The 18,245-nt window shown below is 37.2% G+C and overlaps 1 protein-coding gene across 3 annotated transcripts in view; it reads left to right on the forward strand.

Moving 5' to 3' along the window:
• The window catches only part of rap1gap2a (RAP1 GTPase activating protein 2a), a 91,490-nt gene that overhangs the window by 11,873 nt on the left and 61,372 nt on the right, over positions 1-18,245 (forward strand). For all 3 annotated transcript variants that reach the window (XM_084418701.1, XM_084418702.1, XM_084418700.1), the window contains exon 2: positions 11,279-11,314. Coding sequence is in view for 1 of the 3 variants with exons in the window: in XM_084418700.1 (XP_084274826.1) it covers positions 11,279-11,314 (36 nt within the window). In the remaining 2 variants the exon portion in view is untranslated. The remainder of the gene's footprint in view (positions 1-11,278; positions 11,315-18,245) is intronic.

The raw sequence follows: 18,245 nt of genomic DNA on the forward strand, positions 1-18,245 counted from the left end.
GTGGATCTAATGAGCCAGATCGTGTGAGCGCTGTGTGCGAGTGATACGACCCCCTCTCTACCTACTAATCTAATGAGAGAGCATGGCGTTCATTTAGCGGGAGCGCTGGAAAACAGCCCCATCAGTCAGTCTTGGCTCAGGGCTGCTGGAGCCCACAAAACACTGTCTTCAGTCCATTAGGTAGAGCACAATCATGCCAAGCGCCTTGCTTAGACTTTTCTAACATATGGAACATATGCTGCACACTCCAATGACTGATTAATCTGAGTCTAATGTCTTTTGGTGAAATGGTCAAAGATCTGGGCTGGATCACTATCCTTGTGCCTCTTGAAGCATTTCGATATTTGGCATAGAGTTAGACCTGGAGTCCCAACCAGGTGTGACGCAACAAGTTTTCAGATTGAATCCAAAACTGCTTCACAACTTGACACAACAACAGCTAATCAGAAACAGGACTAAAGACCAGTGAGATTTCAGTGTGGGTGGAACAATGGTTAATGTTAATGGTTAGGGTTAAGGTTAGAGTTAAATTTGGGACTTATGGACCTTTATGGTCAACAAGTTGGAAATGTATGAATCATGAGTTGTCATGCTTTATGTCCTGCCCAAGTAGGACTTGTACTTTTTGGTCCTGGAGCACAATTCTTATCAACCAATCACATTTTAAGGTTAGGTAACTGCATTTCTTAGCTTATACCTAACCTTAAAATGGCTTAAGAACTTGAACAATATTCATATTATCCAATCATTGTTTACTTGCACTTACGCTGAAAAAGCCCAAAAAGCAGCTAAATGAAACCCATTGTTTACATGCAAACCAATAACCCGGGCAAAGACTTTAATAAAAAGTCCGATTATTTCCCGGCTGTGACATCAAAATGTAATCATTTGTGTATCTGACTGAGTATTCCATTTGTTATGTCAGTTGTTAAATAAAGCATTAAAAACCAAAGAGTGCTATTCCAACATGTAAAATTTAGCACCATTGTATTTTGCATTGAGTTTTACATTTACTCTTATTGGACTGAGCTGAGGTGCATGTATGCCAAAAGAAGTTCAAAGGACATTTGAAATTGAGATTCAGGAAACAAGTGGTTTCCAAGTCAGATAAATGTGTAAGAGAAGGGGCCTTTTCCACTTCCTGCCTCCCTCTTTCACTCTTTTTATAAGGTATGATTAACCTTAAGTTTGTTGCAGCACTGGTTCAAAGCCTATGCAGCTTTCACTCTTTCCTTTTCTCTCTCTCTCATAACTCATTCACAACATGTACGCCCTTCTCGCTTCTTTATCAGAGAAGGAATACTGCTGTGTAACTAGAGAGGAAAAGGCAAACTGTCCAATAGGGTGTCATTGTTCAGGATACAGTTAGTAGATACAGTACATAGTTAATTTTTTTAAGTCATCAGATTTTTATCAGCCATACATGATCTATAAATGCAGACGTAAGGTAAATTGAGGCAAAATGGCCCATTAACCTGAATTCACACTCATTTATCTGTGTCCGTTAAAATCCAGCGCAAAATATGTTATTCTGGCAAAGGATGCACTATATATTGATACCATATTGGTTATTGGCTGATATCAGAGATTTATTTTTAGTTCTGTTGAAATTGTATATTTAATTGTACATGCTCATTTCCCCTTATTTTTTCATCTAACGCTCACTTAAAACGAATCTTAAAAAACATTTAATAACTCTGTAAAATGTAAACTTAAGCAAATCTTATGTTTACTTTTCATATAATGTTGTGAACATTTTAAACAACTGATTTTAGTTTCATAGTGTTTTATTTTGTAATTTAGACAAAATAATATAGAAATATCTAAATGGCTGAACATTACAATAAAAACATTAGTTTGAACTTTAAATAAAGACGTTCATTCAACATTTTTTGACATTAACTATGTTCATTTACTTTCATGCACAAACTCTTGTGTTGCTCTCTGTTACATAAAGGTGTAAATAACGAGACAGTCGGGGGTTCGGTAGACCAGGCATCAGGCTATTTCAACCAACGCTGAGTCATCTCTTTATGAGCTTCTGACTTCATGCCGCGGGGAGCGCCTTATTTGACAGACTGCATTCTGTCTGCCAAGTCTAATGCACTTAGATAGATGATGTCTGTCATATCTCTTTGTGTGTGGGTGCCTGTATTTGTGTGTATGTGATCAAATCCTTTTTAATCAATGCCTGTGACCTGTCATAAAACATCTCAACCCTTTCTATTCGTTATGAATAAAAAAGCCGGTGAGAAAAGTTCAAGTGATACTCCTCTGATTACCACATATATTGATGTGCCGCCATGGCCAGCGTTAATCATTATCGAAGCGGATGTTAATGCAAGGGTGCGGGAGAGAAGTACATGTCCACAGCGATCATGAATTGTCCTCTCTTCATTTTAAAAAGCTCTCTAGCTTTCTGAGAATGAGGAAATTAAAAATAATTACTTGTGATAATTTCAAGCTGTTACATCAACGTTAATTATCAAAGTGCATCACTACTGTACCTGAACAAAATATAATGTGCTCACTAAACAGCATGCTTTGAGTTTAGATGTCACTATTATGTTCAGTTTAGCTTTGGTTTAATTTTTTTAATGGACTCTTATTATGTTCCTCTTTGTTGCCGTCTGCCTATGGTCCTGTTTGCATTAATCAGTTGTCATGGTGATTCATTATGTTCCTAATTAGAGCATACCTGTTTGTATTTAAGGTCCTCTGTTCCTTTCAGTTATGGTCCGTTATCGTTTGTGCATGGCACACTGTCTCGCATTTATGTGGATTAACTGAGTTTAGTTTGTTTTAATAAACACGGATCTACCTGAATCTTCTTTATCATCAATGGACTAAAATGTGACTTTACGATTTTACGATGATTACGACGATTTAACAATGAGACACAAAAATCTCTTTATTGGACTGGGGTGAATTATTATAGTCCCCTAAATCTACCAGACATGGAAGAAGGAACCTGGAAGAGGCGATCCTCCAATGTCTGCAGTGTGCATACCCTCAGCTGATGCCAGCTTTAATGGCCACTGCAGAACCAGAGCACTCGCCCACGGCAAGAAAGGAGGCAGAGCTGGAACCAAGCTGATGCACGCAACGGACCCTGAGCCAACGTCCATGCCCACAACGTAGCATGCCCAGTCTGACCAGGTGTGTGTGCCGACATCTGCATATGAGCCAGTGGGAAATAGAGAAGAGCTGGAAGAGGAAGACAGCCTCCCTCCATTGATTCCACCCAGTCCTGAGCCTTCATTACCGCTAGTCCTGCCCAGCCTCAGAGACTTTTTCACCGCCTGTCTTGCCCAGCTTAAATACTTCATTACTATTGATAATACGCCCACCCTACCTCCCTCTCCCACCTCCTCTGCCCAGGCTAGTCAGTCACTCTGCACCGCCTTCGCTGGCACCCTTCAGTTCCTTGGCTCCTCTATTGGCTCTTACCTGCTCTGATCCGCCATGGACTTCTAGTTCACCAGCTTAGCCATGGTGTGTTGACTCCTGTGTTCTTCCTCAGATCTCCAGGTCCGTAGCTCCAACTCAGCCCGTCGAGCAGTCAACTCTGCCTTGGCTCTTCCCTCCCTCGGCTCCACCCGAGACCATCGTCCCCTCTGCTCTACCATGCTTCCTCATTCCACCTGGTCCACCTTGTTCGGACATCACCCTGCCTGCGCCGTGTACTTTCGATCCTTCCACTGCACTTCGGCTTTCCACCCCTTCGGCTCCGTCTGGCTCTGCCTTCCCTGCGGCTTCACCAGGGTCCTCGGTCACACCGCCTCCGCTTCGTTCCTCCGGCACCCAGGTTATGCCTCGGCAGCTCGTTGCGGTCACCCGGTCCCTTCAGGCTCTTGGCCCCACCAGGGTCTACAGACCTCTCGGCTACACCGTTGGTTGTCGGACCGCTTACTCTGCCTTGGCTCCTCCCACCATCAATTCCGCCGTGGGCATTGGTACAACCTGTGCTCTGGACGTCCACCTTTTCCATTCTGTCACCGCCTCCTTCCTGGTTCCTTCCAGCTTCAGATTCTCCATGGCTGTGTCCACCATCAGCTCCTCCAAGGGTCCTTCCGCCGTCTGCTCCACCCTGGTTCCTCCTGCCTAGTTCTGGTTCTTTGCCAGCCCCTCGTCTGCCTCCAGAGCCTCCACCCTCCCTATCCCCCTGTCGATGTGTTACAGCCTTTCCGGAGGGGGGCGTTATGTCACCATTATGTTCAGTTTAGATTTAGTTTAGTTTTCATGGACTCTTATTATGTTCCTCTTTGTTGCCGTCTGCCTATTTTACTGTTTACATTAATCAGTTGTTATGGTGATTCATTATGTTCCTAATTAGAGCATACCTGTTTGTATTTGAATTTAAGTTCTTCTGTTCCTTTCAGTCATAGTTTGTTATTGTTTTGTCTTTGAATAATGTTCGACCATTCATTTAGAAATTAAAATATTAAATTATTTTGTCTAAATATCAGTGCATCACATTACAAAAGATCAAAACAAATGGCACTGATTTTAAGAAATTTCACACATAAGTCTGCTATTATGAGTTAAAGGGGTGGTTGATTATGATTTCACTTTTTTAACTTTAGTTAGTGTGTAATGTTGCTGTTTGAGCATAAACAACATCTGCAAAGTTACAATGCTCAAAGTTCAAAGCAAAGGGAGATATTTGCTTTTAAAGAAATCGCTATTTAAGGACTACAACAAATGGCTGGTATGGACTACACAACATTCCTCCCGGGTTAGTGACATCACCAACACTAAAATTTACATGAACCCAGCCCCGGGAACACGATTTATAGATCATCAAGACAGAATATGCTAATCAATGACTAGAAGATAACTACACATAAGCTACATAAATTCATCAACTAACCATTTAGAAACATCCTGTTGCATTCTACATGTTGTCACCTCTTCTTGAGTCTCTCCATCATTATCTGAATTCGGTTTGAACATAAAAGGCTAAAAGTTTCAGTGCATGTCTGTGTGAGTGCAAGCAGTTGTAGCTCCGCCCCCTGTGCTGAGAGCAGCAGCTCATTTGCATTTAAAGGAACAGACACAAAACGGTGCGTTTTTGCTCACCCTCAAATATTTACAATTTTAACATGCTATATAAAAATATCTGTGGAGTATTTTGAGCTACAACTTCACATACACACTCTGGGGACATCAAAGACTTATTTTACATCTTGTGAAAAGGGCATTATACCATCCCTTTAAAACTTGATGGAAAATTGTATTAGGCATCCACTAAAAATCACATCTATTGATTAAAAGTCATTACATAAATGGTGCTGTACTACCTGTGCTGGATATAATGAGTAGCTGGTGTGACCTAAAAAGCCATACAGACACATTTATAAAGAGGGAGGTGAAGTGAAGAGAGGGGGGTTAGGGGTGGGAAACGAGGTAGGAGGAGGCGTCAACTTTCCTTCCCTCTTGTCCCTTACTCTTCCCCCTGGTGGCCTCCCCTAAAAGGGTGGAAAGAGAGGTGAAGCCTTCTGTCTGTCACTGCAGATAGAGAAAGACAGAGAGAGAAATCACTGTGGTCAGCATGTACAGGAGGAAAAGAAGTGTGTCATTTGGGGGCTTTGGATGGTAGGATACTTTTTTGATTCTCTCTAGCCTCAAACTGTGACTCAAAAGTTTCGCTTCAGTAAAGTACAGTTAAGCTCAGTACATTTGAGTTTATGGTAGAATAATATAAATCTGCTTTTTTATTTGCTAATAAAAATCCATGCATATAATCACTTGCTTTTTAGTGAGAAAGATGCAAATTGTATAGGCCTGTGGCTAAATTAACTTTTTCATAATACACTTTATAGATTTCCATTTAGATATTTTTTTAAATTTAGTTATTTTGGGAGAGTACATCATCAAGCTATGTAAAACTGTCCATCTAGTAAATAATTATGTGTTTTAGATTTGTTTTCTTTAGATTTTTTAAAGTATCTTTTAGACACTTTACAAGAAAATGTTGCAAAGAAAAGTAATTTAACCCAAAAAAGACAGGAAATTGAAATTGATTTCAGTTGCTGTCGAGCTTTTTTTGTGTCTACTTAGATTTATTCTTATAAAAGAAAGACTGTATGATTGTAAAAATGATAGATGTGCGCATATACATACACTACAGTTCAAATACTGGTTAATGTTTTTGAAAGAAGTCTTTAATGTTCACCAAGGCTGCAGTTATTTGATCAAAAACACAGTAAACAGTAATATTGTGAAAAATGATTACACATTTTAAAATAACTGTTCTATTTTAATATATTTTGAAATGTCATTTATTCCTGTGATGGCAAAGCTGCAATTTAAGGTGCGTACACGCCATGTTGTAATTACCGTAATTACCGTAATTACGAGATTTCAACTTGCAAAAAGCATTCTCATAGAGATCGGAATTACAGCTTGATGGGAATCATCGTCACATGGTATTTTAATATAATATACTGATTTAGTAATTTTTTTCACAGTCTATCTATGAAATAGCAAACTCTTTCTCCTAACAAGCTAATTATATGTAATTTTGATGAATCAAAGTGCTTTCTGCTTCGGCTCTTCAAACAGGTGTAGTATGAGATATTTACAACGTCTTTGTGTCACGTTTATGTCTTTTTAAGTTTCATTGTTTAGTTTCTTTGTCACGGTTTGCCTTGGCCCTGTTTTGCCTGTTCTCATTCATTCATTCGTTACCATGGTTTCTGATTCGTTGGATCACCTGTTCCTTGTTTCTTTGACTGCCTGTCTGTGTATTTGAGCCCTCTGTTTCTTTAGTTCAGTTAAGCATTATGGTTATATGGTTAAAGGATGGAGAAGGATTGGATTTTCTACACGTACCCCTGACACTTTGAGGAATGAACTCTGTTGAACACAGAATCCGAGGAAAAAATCTGTATGCATGGAGCTTAATAGTTCACAGATATTCTCTTTGAGTGTAAGGAAATAAAAATGAGAATGGCGAGGGAAAGGAGGGTTAATAATACGTTTTATTTATGTAGCGCATTTCCATTGCTCAAGGATGCTTTATAATGTAGATACAATAAAGAAAAGATTACAGCAATATGATAGACAATAATAACAGACAATAGCACAAGCAGTGGAGTAGAATATTACAAACAGAATTGAGCAAAAATAATACAAAGACAGTAAAAGGGGCATTGCATAGACAAGGTAGTGCACAGCAACACAGAATCAAGCACAAATACAGAACATTATTTAAGAAATGATAACATTCAGAAAACAAATAGGTTTTGAGTTGCGATTTGAATATAAAAATATTATTATTTTTAATGCAGTGACCGGAGGAGATTTCAGATTTCAAAGATAGCGCAGAGATAGCATGTAAAGATTGAAAAGAGCAGTAATTGCTTGATACGATAGGACACCTGTAACCAGTGGAGTTCAAACAGAATAGGTGTGATGTGGGGAGAATGCTTAGTGTGGGTGAGAATCTTTGCAGTGGGGTTTTGAATATATTGCAATCTGGTAATGGCTAGCTGGTAAGCCAATGAAAAGGGCAGTATTCAAGGCGCCATGAAACAAATTTTGTTTCAAATCAAGACTGTTTTGGCATCTTTGATGCTAATGAAGGGACAGAACTGGGCAATGCGACGCAAGTGAAAATACTGTTTTGATGAAGGAGATGATTAGGCGTGTGACGATATAAAAATGTTAAGCTTTTATCACGGTTTACGGTATTATCACGATATTGAAATAGGTGCAAAAAAAGTGATGTCATACTATACAGTTAGGTACATATACAGATAGTACATACTATAGTCACACTATTATACAAAAAGCACTGAACATTTAAATACAATTGTAATGATTTAAAATGTGTTCATTATAAATCATTACAACAATAAAGCAATAAAAAAAAAATGTTTCAAACAGATTAAAGTGCAAAAGAATTCTACAGAATAATAGGTAACGCTTTACAATAATGTCTCATTAGTTAACATTAGTTAATGCATTAACACATTAACAATGAGCAATAGCTACATTTGTTACAGAAGTTATTATTCTTTGTTGAAATACAGCTGTTAATAGTTCATGTTAGCTCAGGTCCATTAAATAATACAGTTACAACTTTAAATTTTAATAATGTGTAATTAAATGTTGAAATTAACATTAACAATAAATGCTTTAGAATAAATCCGTTTTAATGGAGCCTTATTGTAAAGTGTGACCAAACAATAAAGAATCTGAACATTTTCAAACAATAGGGCATGTTTTAGTCATCTAGACTCCAGATTAAAATGTAAAAAATGTAACATTTGATAATAAATAGCCTATTAAGTCTAAGTATTTAAGTATTCGGTGCTGCAATGAACACCATTGCGAATACAAAAATCTGAATGGCTGTTTAAAACATTTAAATATTGTTCAGAAACAGAAAGTAGCACAGCTGCTTTGTTTACATGGTTACCAGGGTAATGGCTGCATTTCTGCTGTTCCATAAGCGCCACCTGCTGTCAGAGAGTGAATGTGCATTTTCATTCAGCGCGTATCCTTCACTTGTTTCGCCATGCGCTTCTCATCCGTGTTGGGCTTATTTACATCAGTGTGTGCGCATTCCTCTTTGATGCAGCATACAGCAGTGTTGTGCATTTCTAAAAATCGGAATAATTCATAATAAATAGTTATTCACGGTGCTTTGAAGTGCCCACGATAACACTATTGTGCATGTTTATTATCGTGATAAATCGTATTAGGCTACCGTATACCGGCACATGTCTAGAGATGTTGTATGTGACCAAACGTAATTCTAGTGGGAGAATGAGTGTTCCATGCCATTCAAGAACTCTGTGGTGTATCTGAAGTTAAAGCTAAGAGAACAAAAGTGATGCCAACCTTTTAGCGTCACCTCTTTTCATGTTATACAGTGCACAATGAGCACGCAGACTGTTGCGGTTTTAATGGTGGTCTACCTCTGTGCTTTGTGGTGGGCCAGTGCTGATGTAATGATAGTGACGCACAGTGACAAAGCTTGTCGTATCTGACAACAATACACACTGATTAGATGACTGCGTCACAACTGGGGACCGTGACGATACCAGCTTTCATATCTCACACCTTTGCTTACGTGAGTGTCACTGGCTGCTCTGAGTAATATGAATTTCATTGTAGAGAGCATGTTTCAGTGAGACAGATAATCAAAATACAATCAAATAAAAAATCTGACTTGCAAAACTGGTTTCTTTTTGCCTGCTGCTGTGAAGGTCGCTGACTTTCTTTATAAATACACATTTATTCGCTTCGGTTTCGGGTTGATAAATAGGGAAGCTAACGTAAGGCACAGTGGACTTGTTTCTTAGAGAAAATTAATAAATCAACTCTTCTTTTGTATTCTAATGTATCCAGTTGTGTGTGCTGCAGGTAAAGGTGAATGATTGATGGTTGACTCTCTGAATGGAATGGAACATCTCTCTTTCGTCATTGGGCTGTAAATGTTCACACGTTCAAATGGACAAAATGTTTGAAATGTCCTTAAACGGTTCTCCGAAACTCCTTAGGGAAATGTTGATGTATGTCTGCAAGTTTTTTTTTTTTTTTTTTTTGCATGTGAAACAGAAATATAAACTTTCTCCGTGCCGGCAAATTACCAGCATGTGTTTGGCTCATCACTCATTTAGCTGAAATGATAAACCTCATGCTGTTCTCCACATCAGGCCTGAGTCAGACCCTAATTCGGCCTCAGTAGAATTACACAAAAAATAGATTTGAACAGAGAAACAAATTAAATGGGAGTAAATACTCATCCAAGGTCATAGACAGACCATTTCATCCGATTTAGCAATTATCAATTTATTTAACTATACCAGTTGACATGGAGAAGCCCGATTCAAACCTGCATCTCCCACCTAGCACAACAGCTTGTTTAGAGGATATTTGCTAAATCATTCTTAACTCATATGACTGTCTTTTGTGAAACACAAAACCGATTTTGAAAGATGTTTATCCTGCTGCACCAAAGGGCAAGATGTTTAGTAAAATATGACTTAAATTTTAGTAATTTTATTAAGTATACTTAAGTCAAGTTCAAGTATATTTTAAGTATACTTTATGTGGTAACATTCTAGTATCAATGTACTAGTAGTATACTTGTAAGTGTACTATTTCAATACTACACTGTACAAAATTCTATGATCAATAAGTTTTGACAACATGTTTTTTACATTGCTTTAACTCATCAAAATAAGTTAAGCAATTTTCAACTTTTTAAATAAGTTTTGGAACTTTTTTCCAGTTTAATGTAATTTAAGTTGAAATGGCTTAAATATCCAAGTTGTTTGTTCTTAAACATTTATGGCAGGACGTTTTTTTAGTGTGCTTTGGAATAAATTGGTCCACCTTTTAGTGTATAAAAGTATACATTTAAGTAGTAAACTTTGAGATACTTAACTAGTTTACAACTGTTTTTCGTTTGTTCTGCAACTATAGCCTACTACAAGTGAACATTTATACTGATATAAATACTTAAAACATTTTATTTAGTTTATGAAAGTATACTTTGAAGTGTACTCTCAGTAGTTTTATATTGCAAGTATATTTGTAAGTTCTCTTTAAGTGAACTTAACATCATACTTATAGTTGACTATTTATGTATTATTTTTGCACTTTTTAACCCAAAGCTGACTTGTTATATAAACTTGAACATGTAAGTTTATAATACAGTATGTAAATCTATGTGAAATAGAATACTTAAGTATATCTTGATAAAAAGACTGAGTACAAGTATAAGCCAATTGACTAGTCAAGTATATACTTAAGTGAAATTTAAGTACATTTCTGTGAAGTACGAGAAGTACATAAGCAGTGTACTGAAAGTATTCTTTCTTGCTTTTTAATTTAAAAGAAGTATACTAATATCACACTTGAATAAACTTTTTTTTTGTATATGGGAAGTCGTACAGACCACTTTTGTGATACTCTTACAGTGTTTTTGTCCTTTTTGGAGCATCGCACAGGTTTGAAATGACATGTAGTTGAATAAAAGATGACAGAATTAGTACCAAATTATCAAAAATAAAAATGATTAGAATTAGCATTAAAATTTGGTGTTGGACGAATCTGACAATTTACATACTGACAGCATTTATGGCTTATTAATTATAAATAATGAGTGCATTCATGTTTTTCGGAAATATACAATGTATTTTTAGGTTAAAAAGCAGGTGTATCTTATTGTCTCAAAGGGTGTATTGATGATTTTGGTCTCTTTTTTTTTTAATTGAGTCATTTTTTTCTCTCTTTCTCTTTCTCTCCTGCTCTACAGGATTGACAAGTCCGGCATTGCCGCCCTGAGAACCCGGTGAGTGTATGTGTATGTGTATGTGTATGTGTATGTGTATGTGTATGTGTATGTGTATGTGTATGTGTATGTGTGTGTATGTGTCGAATAAACTCTTAATGACACGCATGGATACTCAGTCAATACATCTACCATTGATCCAGCAATCAATTCGCTCCCCGTGCCCATGCTAATCTTACTTTGTGTGAAGTCTTTGGTGTGAGATCTTCACACATGCCTGTTCTTTATGAACGTCTCAACCTATAAGTGTCTATCTTCAAGTGTCTATCTTCAAGTGTCTATCGAGAGACGGGGATGAAAGAGAGGCGAGTGGAGGAGTGGAGGCAATAATCGTAAGCTCGGTATAGACAGAAACGGACCGACATCAAAGCCCCCCGCTGTGGATTATCACAGGTGGTCTTTGAGCTTGTATTTGTGTGTGAGAAGGACAGCATGCTCAATTTGATCAGTATACTATATACCTCCAGATTTGTTCATGTCACATTTCTTCTTGTGTGTCTCTGTGTGTGTTTCTGTCACGAATAACAATTCCTGATGTCGCTGCTTACTATTTATTTTGGTCTCCATGGAAATGAGTTAACAATGCAAGGACTTAAAAAAAATGTGTGCGTGTATCAGAACAGGTTGGTGTGTCTGGGCGCGTTGTCTATGTGGGGCTGTGCTTTGTCGGGCAGAATCTAACCAATGATTTCCCCCCATCGCATCTGCAACTACAAAGTGAATGGTCGGCTCTCTCCACCTGAAGGACAGGGCCACATTAGAGGAACAGCATAATTAGGGCCTGTGTGTCTGCCTGTTTATGCAGGTGCTTTTGTTTATTCAATAAAGCTTAGTGTTATGTGAATATGCTTTAGAAATGGAAGGACAGAGAGGGAGAGGGCTGAAATAGAGAGCCTGAGAGGAGAGAGCCGTGTATTTTGGGTGCACCTCTCAACGTGTAAGATGCCTCGCAAAATCTGGTGAGTTTTTCTGGTTTCTGCTTGAGGTTTCGAGCATTTTATGTTGCGTTTGCATATTCTGTTTAGCACGTGTGTCATTCTCGGCGTTGGAAATACGAAATGTTTCTTGAGCAGCAAATCAGCATATTAGAATGATCTCTAAAGGATCATGTGACTGAAGCCTGGAGCAATGATGCTTTGCGTCACAGGAATCAATCACATTTTAAAATATATTAAAATAGAAAACAGTTATTTTAAATTGTAATAATACTTCACAATGGATCTCAGTTAGGTTTTCAGTTTTATTTCAGATGCTTCTCCTCAGACAGTTAGACACAGTTAGACACAGTAAGAGCTATAAAATGAATGTGGATTGCATAGGATAGATGGTTTAAGAATTTAATGAGAAATGTTTTGAGTTCATATTGAGATCTTTTGCTGATTATCTTGCAAGTGATCCAGGCACAGCATGTGACGTTCTTGATATCTCTTCTGAAACTCTAGAGCAGACTCTTGTGAAATATCTTAGTTCAAGTAATAGTCTCCAACTGATCTCTATTTAATCTTCTACCTAGGAGAAACAATTTAACAAATTAAAATATTCTCGATTGTGTTTTTTCTTATGTGGGAATGGTCTATTTCCAATTTCAATTTGGTTCTTCCTTTCTTTCTTTCTTAAAAAAATGCTTAAAACACGTGTTTACGTAAACCATAAATGCCCAGTTTAACAGGGAATTAAGTCAGATTGCTGTTTTGATGCAGGACTGGAGGTGAAACATCTGACACCTAAATGAGACAACGCCTGAAGAGCTGTTACAGCTGTCACAATTGATCCCATCCCCAGTACTGTGATTTAATTATCTCCCCCATAACGATCTAATATTGGACCCAACAGCCTGTTCTACAGGGTGCTGTGAATGGCTGACGGCGGTGACATAAAGCGACTCTGAAAGACTGTTGTCCTTTATCTATAAACTAATTTGGTCCTGGGTCAGCGATCTGCCCCTGAAACCTTCTGCTGTGTGAGACTTGAAATGGGCTGTTTAGACTGAAAAGACCACTGAGAGCGCTCAGACCGAGTCATTGCTGTGTATCAGGGGAGTATGTAGGGCTGATCTGAGAGCGGTACGACTGCTCAATGCAGTGTCTTCTGAGACGGCGCTGTGTCTCCAGCCACATCTGCAGCTGTCTCAATTATGCCTGTAGTCCTACAGGAGACAATTAGAGGCATAAACCCACAATTACCCATTACACTGAACAGAGACTGAGAGCAACAACACACATGACTCCAGACGGTATATGGAGATGAGTTTGCTTTCTTACCAAAATGTTTAAATGTCAAGAGCATAAATTTATCTCTGCTCTGACCTTCTGCAATATTTTTCTTTGCCCTTTTAATGTAACATGTTCATTAATTAATCCATCTGTCATTCATTCACGGATATGTACATGAATCTCACTTGTTTCCCCCAAAACTCTATACACTAAAAATCTGTTTATTCATTAAAATAACCTGCTTTGTGCCTTGGGGCCAATTTAGACCTTTTTTGTAAGGATTTATGAGAATAATTTGCATACACTTGCATAATATCTTTATACGTTTCAGTGAGCTCTCACACTTGTTTGGCACTAGAGGGCAGCAGAGATTCATGTTTTTTTCAGTAATGGTCCTCCAGAGGGCAGTGTTCTTGAATGTTTGCTTCTGTCAAGAGGACAGTGTTTATGTTTATTCATACACTACTACTGCATTTGATCATTATTTGTGTTCACTGGGAATTGAACCCATGCCATGAATTTAACATTGCTAGCACTGTGCACTACCTGTTAATGCAAGCATATAGTAATAATGCAACATTTATTATGATTTTATTTATTATTATATAATATAATATATGAATTAATAACATAATATTAAATATAATAATGATTATACTACTACTATTAATATTGAAACGGTGCAATAATAATATTGTAATTTTTAATATGCTATTAATATTATGTAATATTTTAATTAATAATATAATATTAAATATAGTAATAATTATACTACTATACGCTTATTAGTAGGCCTAATAATATTTAAATTGAAATAAAATGAATAATATCATTACTTTTATTGTCTTATGAACTTACAAAGTAAATTACTGCTGTTTGCAACTCGTTTCGGTTCAATAATAATGTCATTTCAATTTACAAAGTGAATTACTGTGGTTTGACTTGTTGTTTGCAACCCATTTTAATAGTTGCGGTAATAGATTTTATGCTGAATTTCAAATTAAACAATGAAACGAAACTCATTTATCAGGTTTTTGGTGTGAAGGCTTTCAGTAGAAACTGAAGTCAGACCACAGCTGACGCATTCAAAATGTGGTTATGTGTATAATATAACATAATAGTATCATTTCAATGTCTTTATTTTTGAATGAGTGACTTAATGAAAGAGGGTCGCATCATTTGTAGGCGGTGAAGAATAGGGCTCGGCATGTTGACAATGTGAAACAGTCTCTCGTGGGTGCTACGGTCATGACAATGGAGTGGCAATACATCAGAGACAGACAGTAGAGCATTCCAGGCTACGAGAGGCCTTGTTGCCATGATAAAGACAAACATAATGAAAGCTACAGTGTTCGTTAGCTTTGAAAACATCTGGTGCTGATTGACAGCGCTGAAATTTGACTGTGTGGAATATTTTGGCTATTCCCTGCTTAGCTGTTTTGGATGACAGTGGCATTTGGCATCGCTTCGGCCGAGACAGCTTGTGTTATTGTTATTAGACCCGCAGCTACAGATGCTACAGACCTTTCCATTTCTCGCTTTCTCCCGTTCACACAAACACACGTCGAACGCCAAAATCTGTCCGAGAAGGCGTGCGGTGTTGCGGACTCGTGTACAACGATGACTCCTCCACAAATCTGTCTTCAGAAGAAGCTGCCTTCCTCTCCTGACAAATATTTACTACTCTGCCCCCATTGCAACGTTCTGACGGCTCTGATAAGGGCACCATCTGGCAGCTTGATTTTAATGGGGCTTTTAAGGGCCATAAAGAAGCCTAGAGCCCACTGGGAGGATAGCTCATGGTTCTCTCCTGTCTGAATAGGAGGGCTAACAGAGACCTCCGGCGGGCCTGAGCGGAGATCTTAAAGGCGCGTTTAGATTTAGTCCTTTTATGTTTTTTTTTTTTTTGCCTTGATTGATTTCACTTAAGGGCTGAACGTCCTTGAGATGTGAGGGGTTACTGCGATATTGGATGAATAAATCCCACATAGCCCTTCTGGGATGTGACACTCACCGGGTGAACTGTCAGTCAGCTTTTGATTTGAATTCATCTCATAGCCCCAAGTCTGTCCGTTTTCCACGTATCCGTCGAAAATCCGCTGACGTCTCAAAGCCCGGAGACTTAGTGCATATACAGTGTGTAGAAAATTAAAAACCACCTCAGTGACATGAAAGATAAGAGTGTCAAGGACTCATTTTATTGGTTGAAGTGGTGTCAGGCAGCTTGGAAAAATGAATTCCGATGAGCGTGTGCTGGACAGTGGCGCCACAGGATGAGTTTCCGAAAGGGATCAGGGTGAGACAGAAGGATAAAGACACGGAGAAGGGAAGGTGGAGGATGGTGTAGTAAGGTTGTTTTCGCTTCATTTGTCTTTGCTCTGGATTCACACTTAAAGCCCCCCAAGGTGTATATGCCGGTCATGTGACCAACCAAGGAGGTCTATGATACCTGGAGAGAGAGATGACTATCTGTTAGCATTCTCATTTATCTCAATGGAGTTTACATCTTTAGTTGTTCCCATGCAAAGATAATATATGATGTAATGAATATTTGTGATGCATATTAAAGATGCATGATATATCAGTACCAAATTGGTTGTTGATGTCAATAATGGAGATTTTTATTCATTGGTATGAGCTAATATACTGTATATATAGTTACTTAAATTCTATGTATACATTATTACATCTAAAATATCGATTTTATACAGAATATTATAGAAATATCTGAAATAGATAAATATCTGTATAAATGTTTTATATACAAAGTCAAGTCAAATCATTTTGTATATCGCCTTTTGTATCAAAGCAGCTTCTAATCGTGATGTTAATGTTTATAAAATCTTAATATCTTCATATCTTATAGTCACATTTAGCAGATTAGAGCTGGACATACATTTTTATTTTGTAAACATATAAGCAATAAAGAGATTTGCCATAAATTACAATTTACCATACATGAGTATACTGTACAGTATGTATGCAGATAGTTTGACATACTTATCCAACTTTATATTATGATAAACATATAATAACTTCTATGTGATATATATATATATATATATATATATATATATATATATTTGTGTGTGTATGTATAATAACAATATATATAATGTATAGTAAATGCTATAATATAAATAACTTTTACTCCTTGAGACCACCAGCTCTCTTCTCATGAAAAGATGTTCTCTTATTTCAAGCAAATGAGAGCTGCTGTGTCCCTTCCACGGCAGGTTTGATGCCCTTCACCAAGTCTTATCTTCATCTAGGAGCCCCTAGAGATTATTCTGCTTTGGAGAATGCAGGAAATCCATTGATTTCTCTAGGAATTAATGGCCTGTAATAATTCTTGCAGATATAATAATAATGTTAAAACTTTGATGATATCCTGAATATAAAATGTGACAAAATGTATACGATATATATTATTTATATAGACTTCCTGGGTATTTGTCAAGGCCCCCTGATTCCCTGGGGCCCTAAGTAGCCGATTACCTCGCTGTTATATTCTGAATATCTGAATACTGAATATCGGCCGATACCGATCCGATACCAGTGCTGTATTTTCTTGATCATTGTAGAATATATCTAAATCTACCTCTGTGTGTGTGGAACTGATGATCAAGCTTTTATGTGTTAAACACATTCCACTAAATACACACTACTTTATTATAGCGAAAAACAACAAACAAATAAAAAATCAATCTACAACACAAAAATTGGTAGTAGGTGAGTGAATAATTCAGCAGCAAAAGTACTTCTAGAAAAACATTTTATGAAATCTAAGCATTTAGTGAAACATAATTTAAAGGGAAAAAATAAAACTAGCTAAATATGGTAAAATCAAAATAAAAAATAAATGACAAATTACTACTTGTATTATAAAATACATTTGTGAAAAACAATTTATTAGATTTATACTTATATACATCTAAACAATTCACAAGATGTGTATATATAAATCTAAAAATGTAAAATATTATATTTAAGAAAATAAATAATATAAAATTAAAAGTTTATTTAAATTGTGTTGCGCAGCTAATGCAGAAACAAGATATTATAGATACAACAGAACAAATATATAGGCTTTCAATAATCTTTCAGTGCACAAAACTATAGGCTAATAATATTAAAGACTCCAATACAGAGCTGCACAAACCACTTATGATTATGCGCCTCTTGGGTGCAGAATAATTTGTTTAAAGCAACATGGATTCACAACGCTTTGTTCTCCACATTCAAAAGTTCAGGGCACAAAGAGAAGAGATGTCCTAGTATATTATATATTATATCTATCATCTGTCACAGTGCGCACAATGCCAATTCATAGTCCTCTCTACTCCAGCATTGTGATCTAAAAGACTGGTAGCGAGTACCACATCATTTAATGAACAGCAATAAACTCCAGCCAGATAAAGTGATTTTTTTGCAAATCCACAGACCTTTACCTACAGATCAAGTATAATAATGGGGATATTGAATCATCTCGTAGAGATTTTTACCGTGCCGACTGTCGTAACTGAACGCAACACGCTGTTTGAATACGGAGAATGACTGACAGCCGCAGAGAAGGAAGATTTTCCATGAACTTTAATTTTGCAAAGTAAATATTCATCTGTCCTTCACATTAAGCTATTGAATGGAGCTATTTTTGCCTTTTGTAGATCTTAACAACCGTGAACGCACAGTATCGCTCTTGGGTTGGTCCCGACCGA

This window comes from Rutilus rutilus (genome assembly GCF_951802725.1).
Source record: "Rutilus rutilus genome assembly, chromosome: 9".
Taxonomy (NCBI): domain Eukaryota; kingdom Metazoa; phylum Chordata; class Actinopteri; order Cypriniformes; family Leuciscidae; genus Rutilus; species Rutilus rutilus.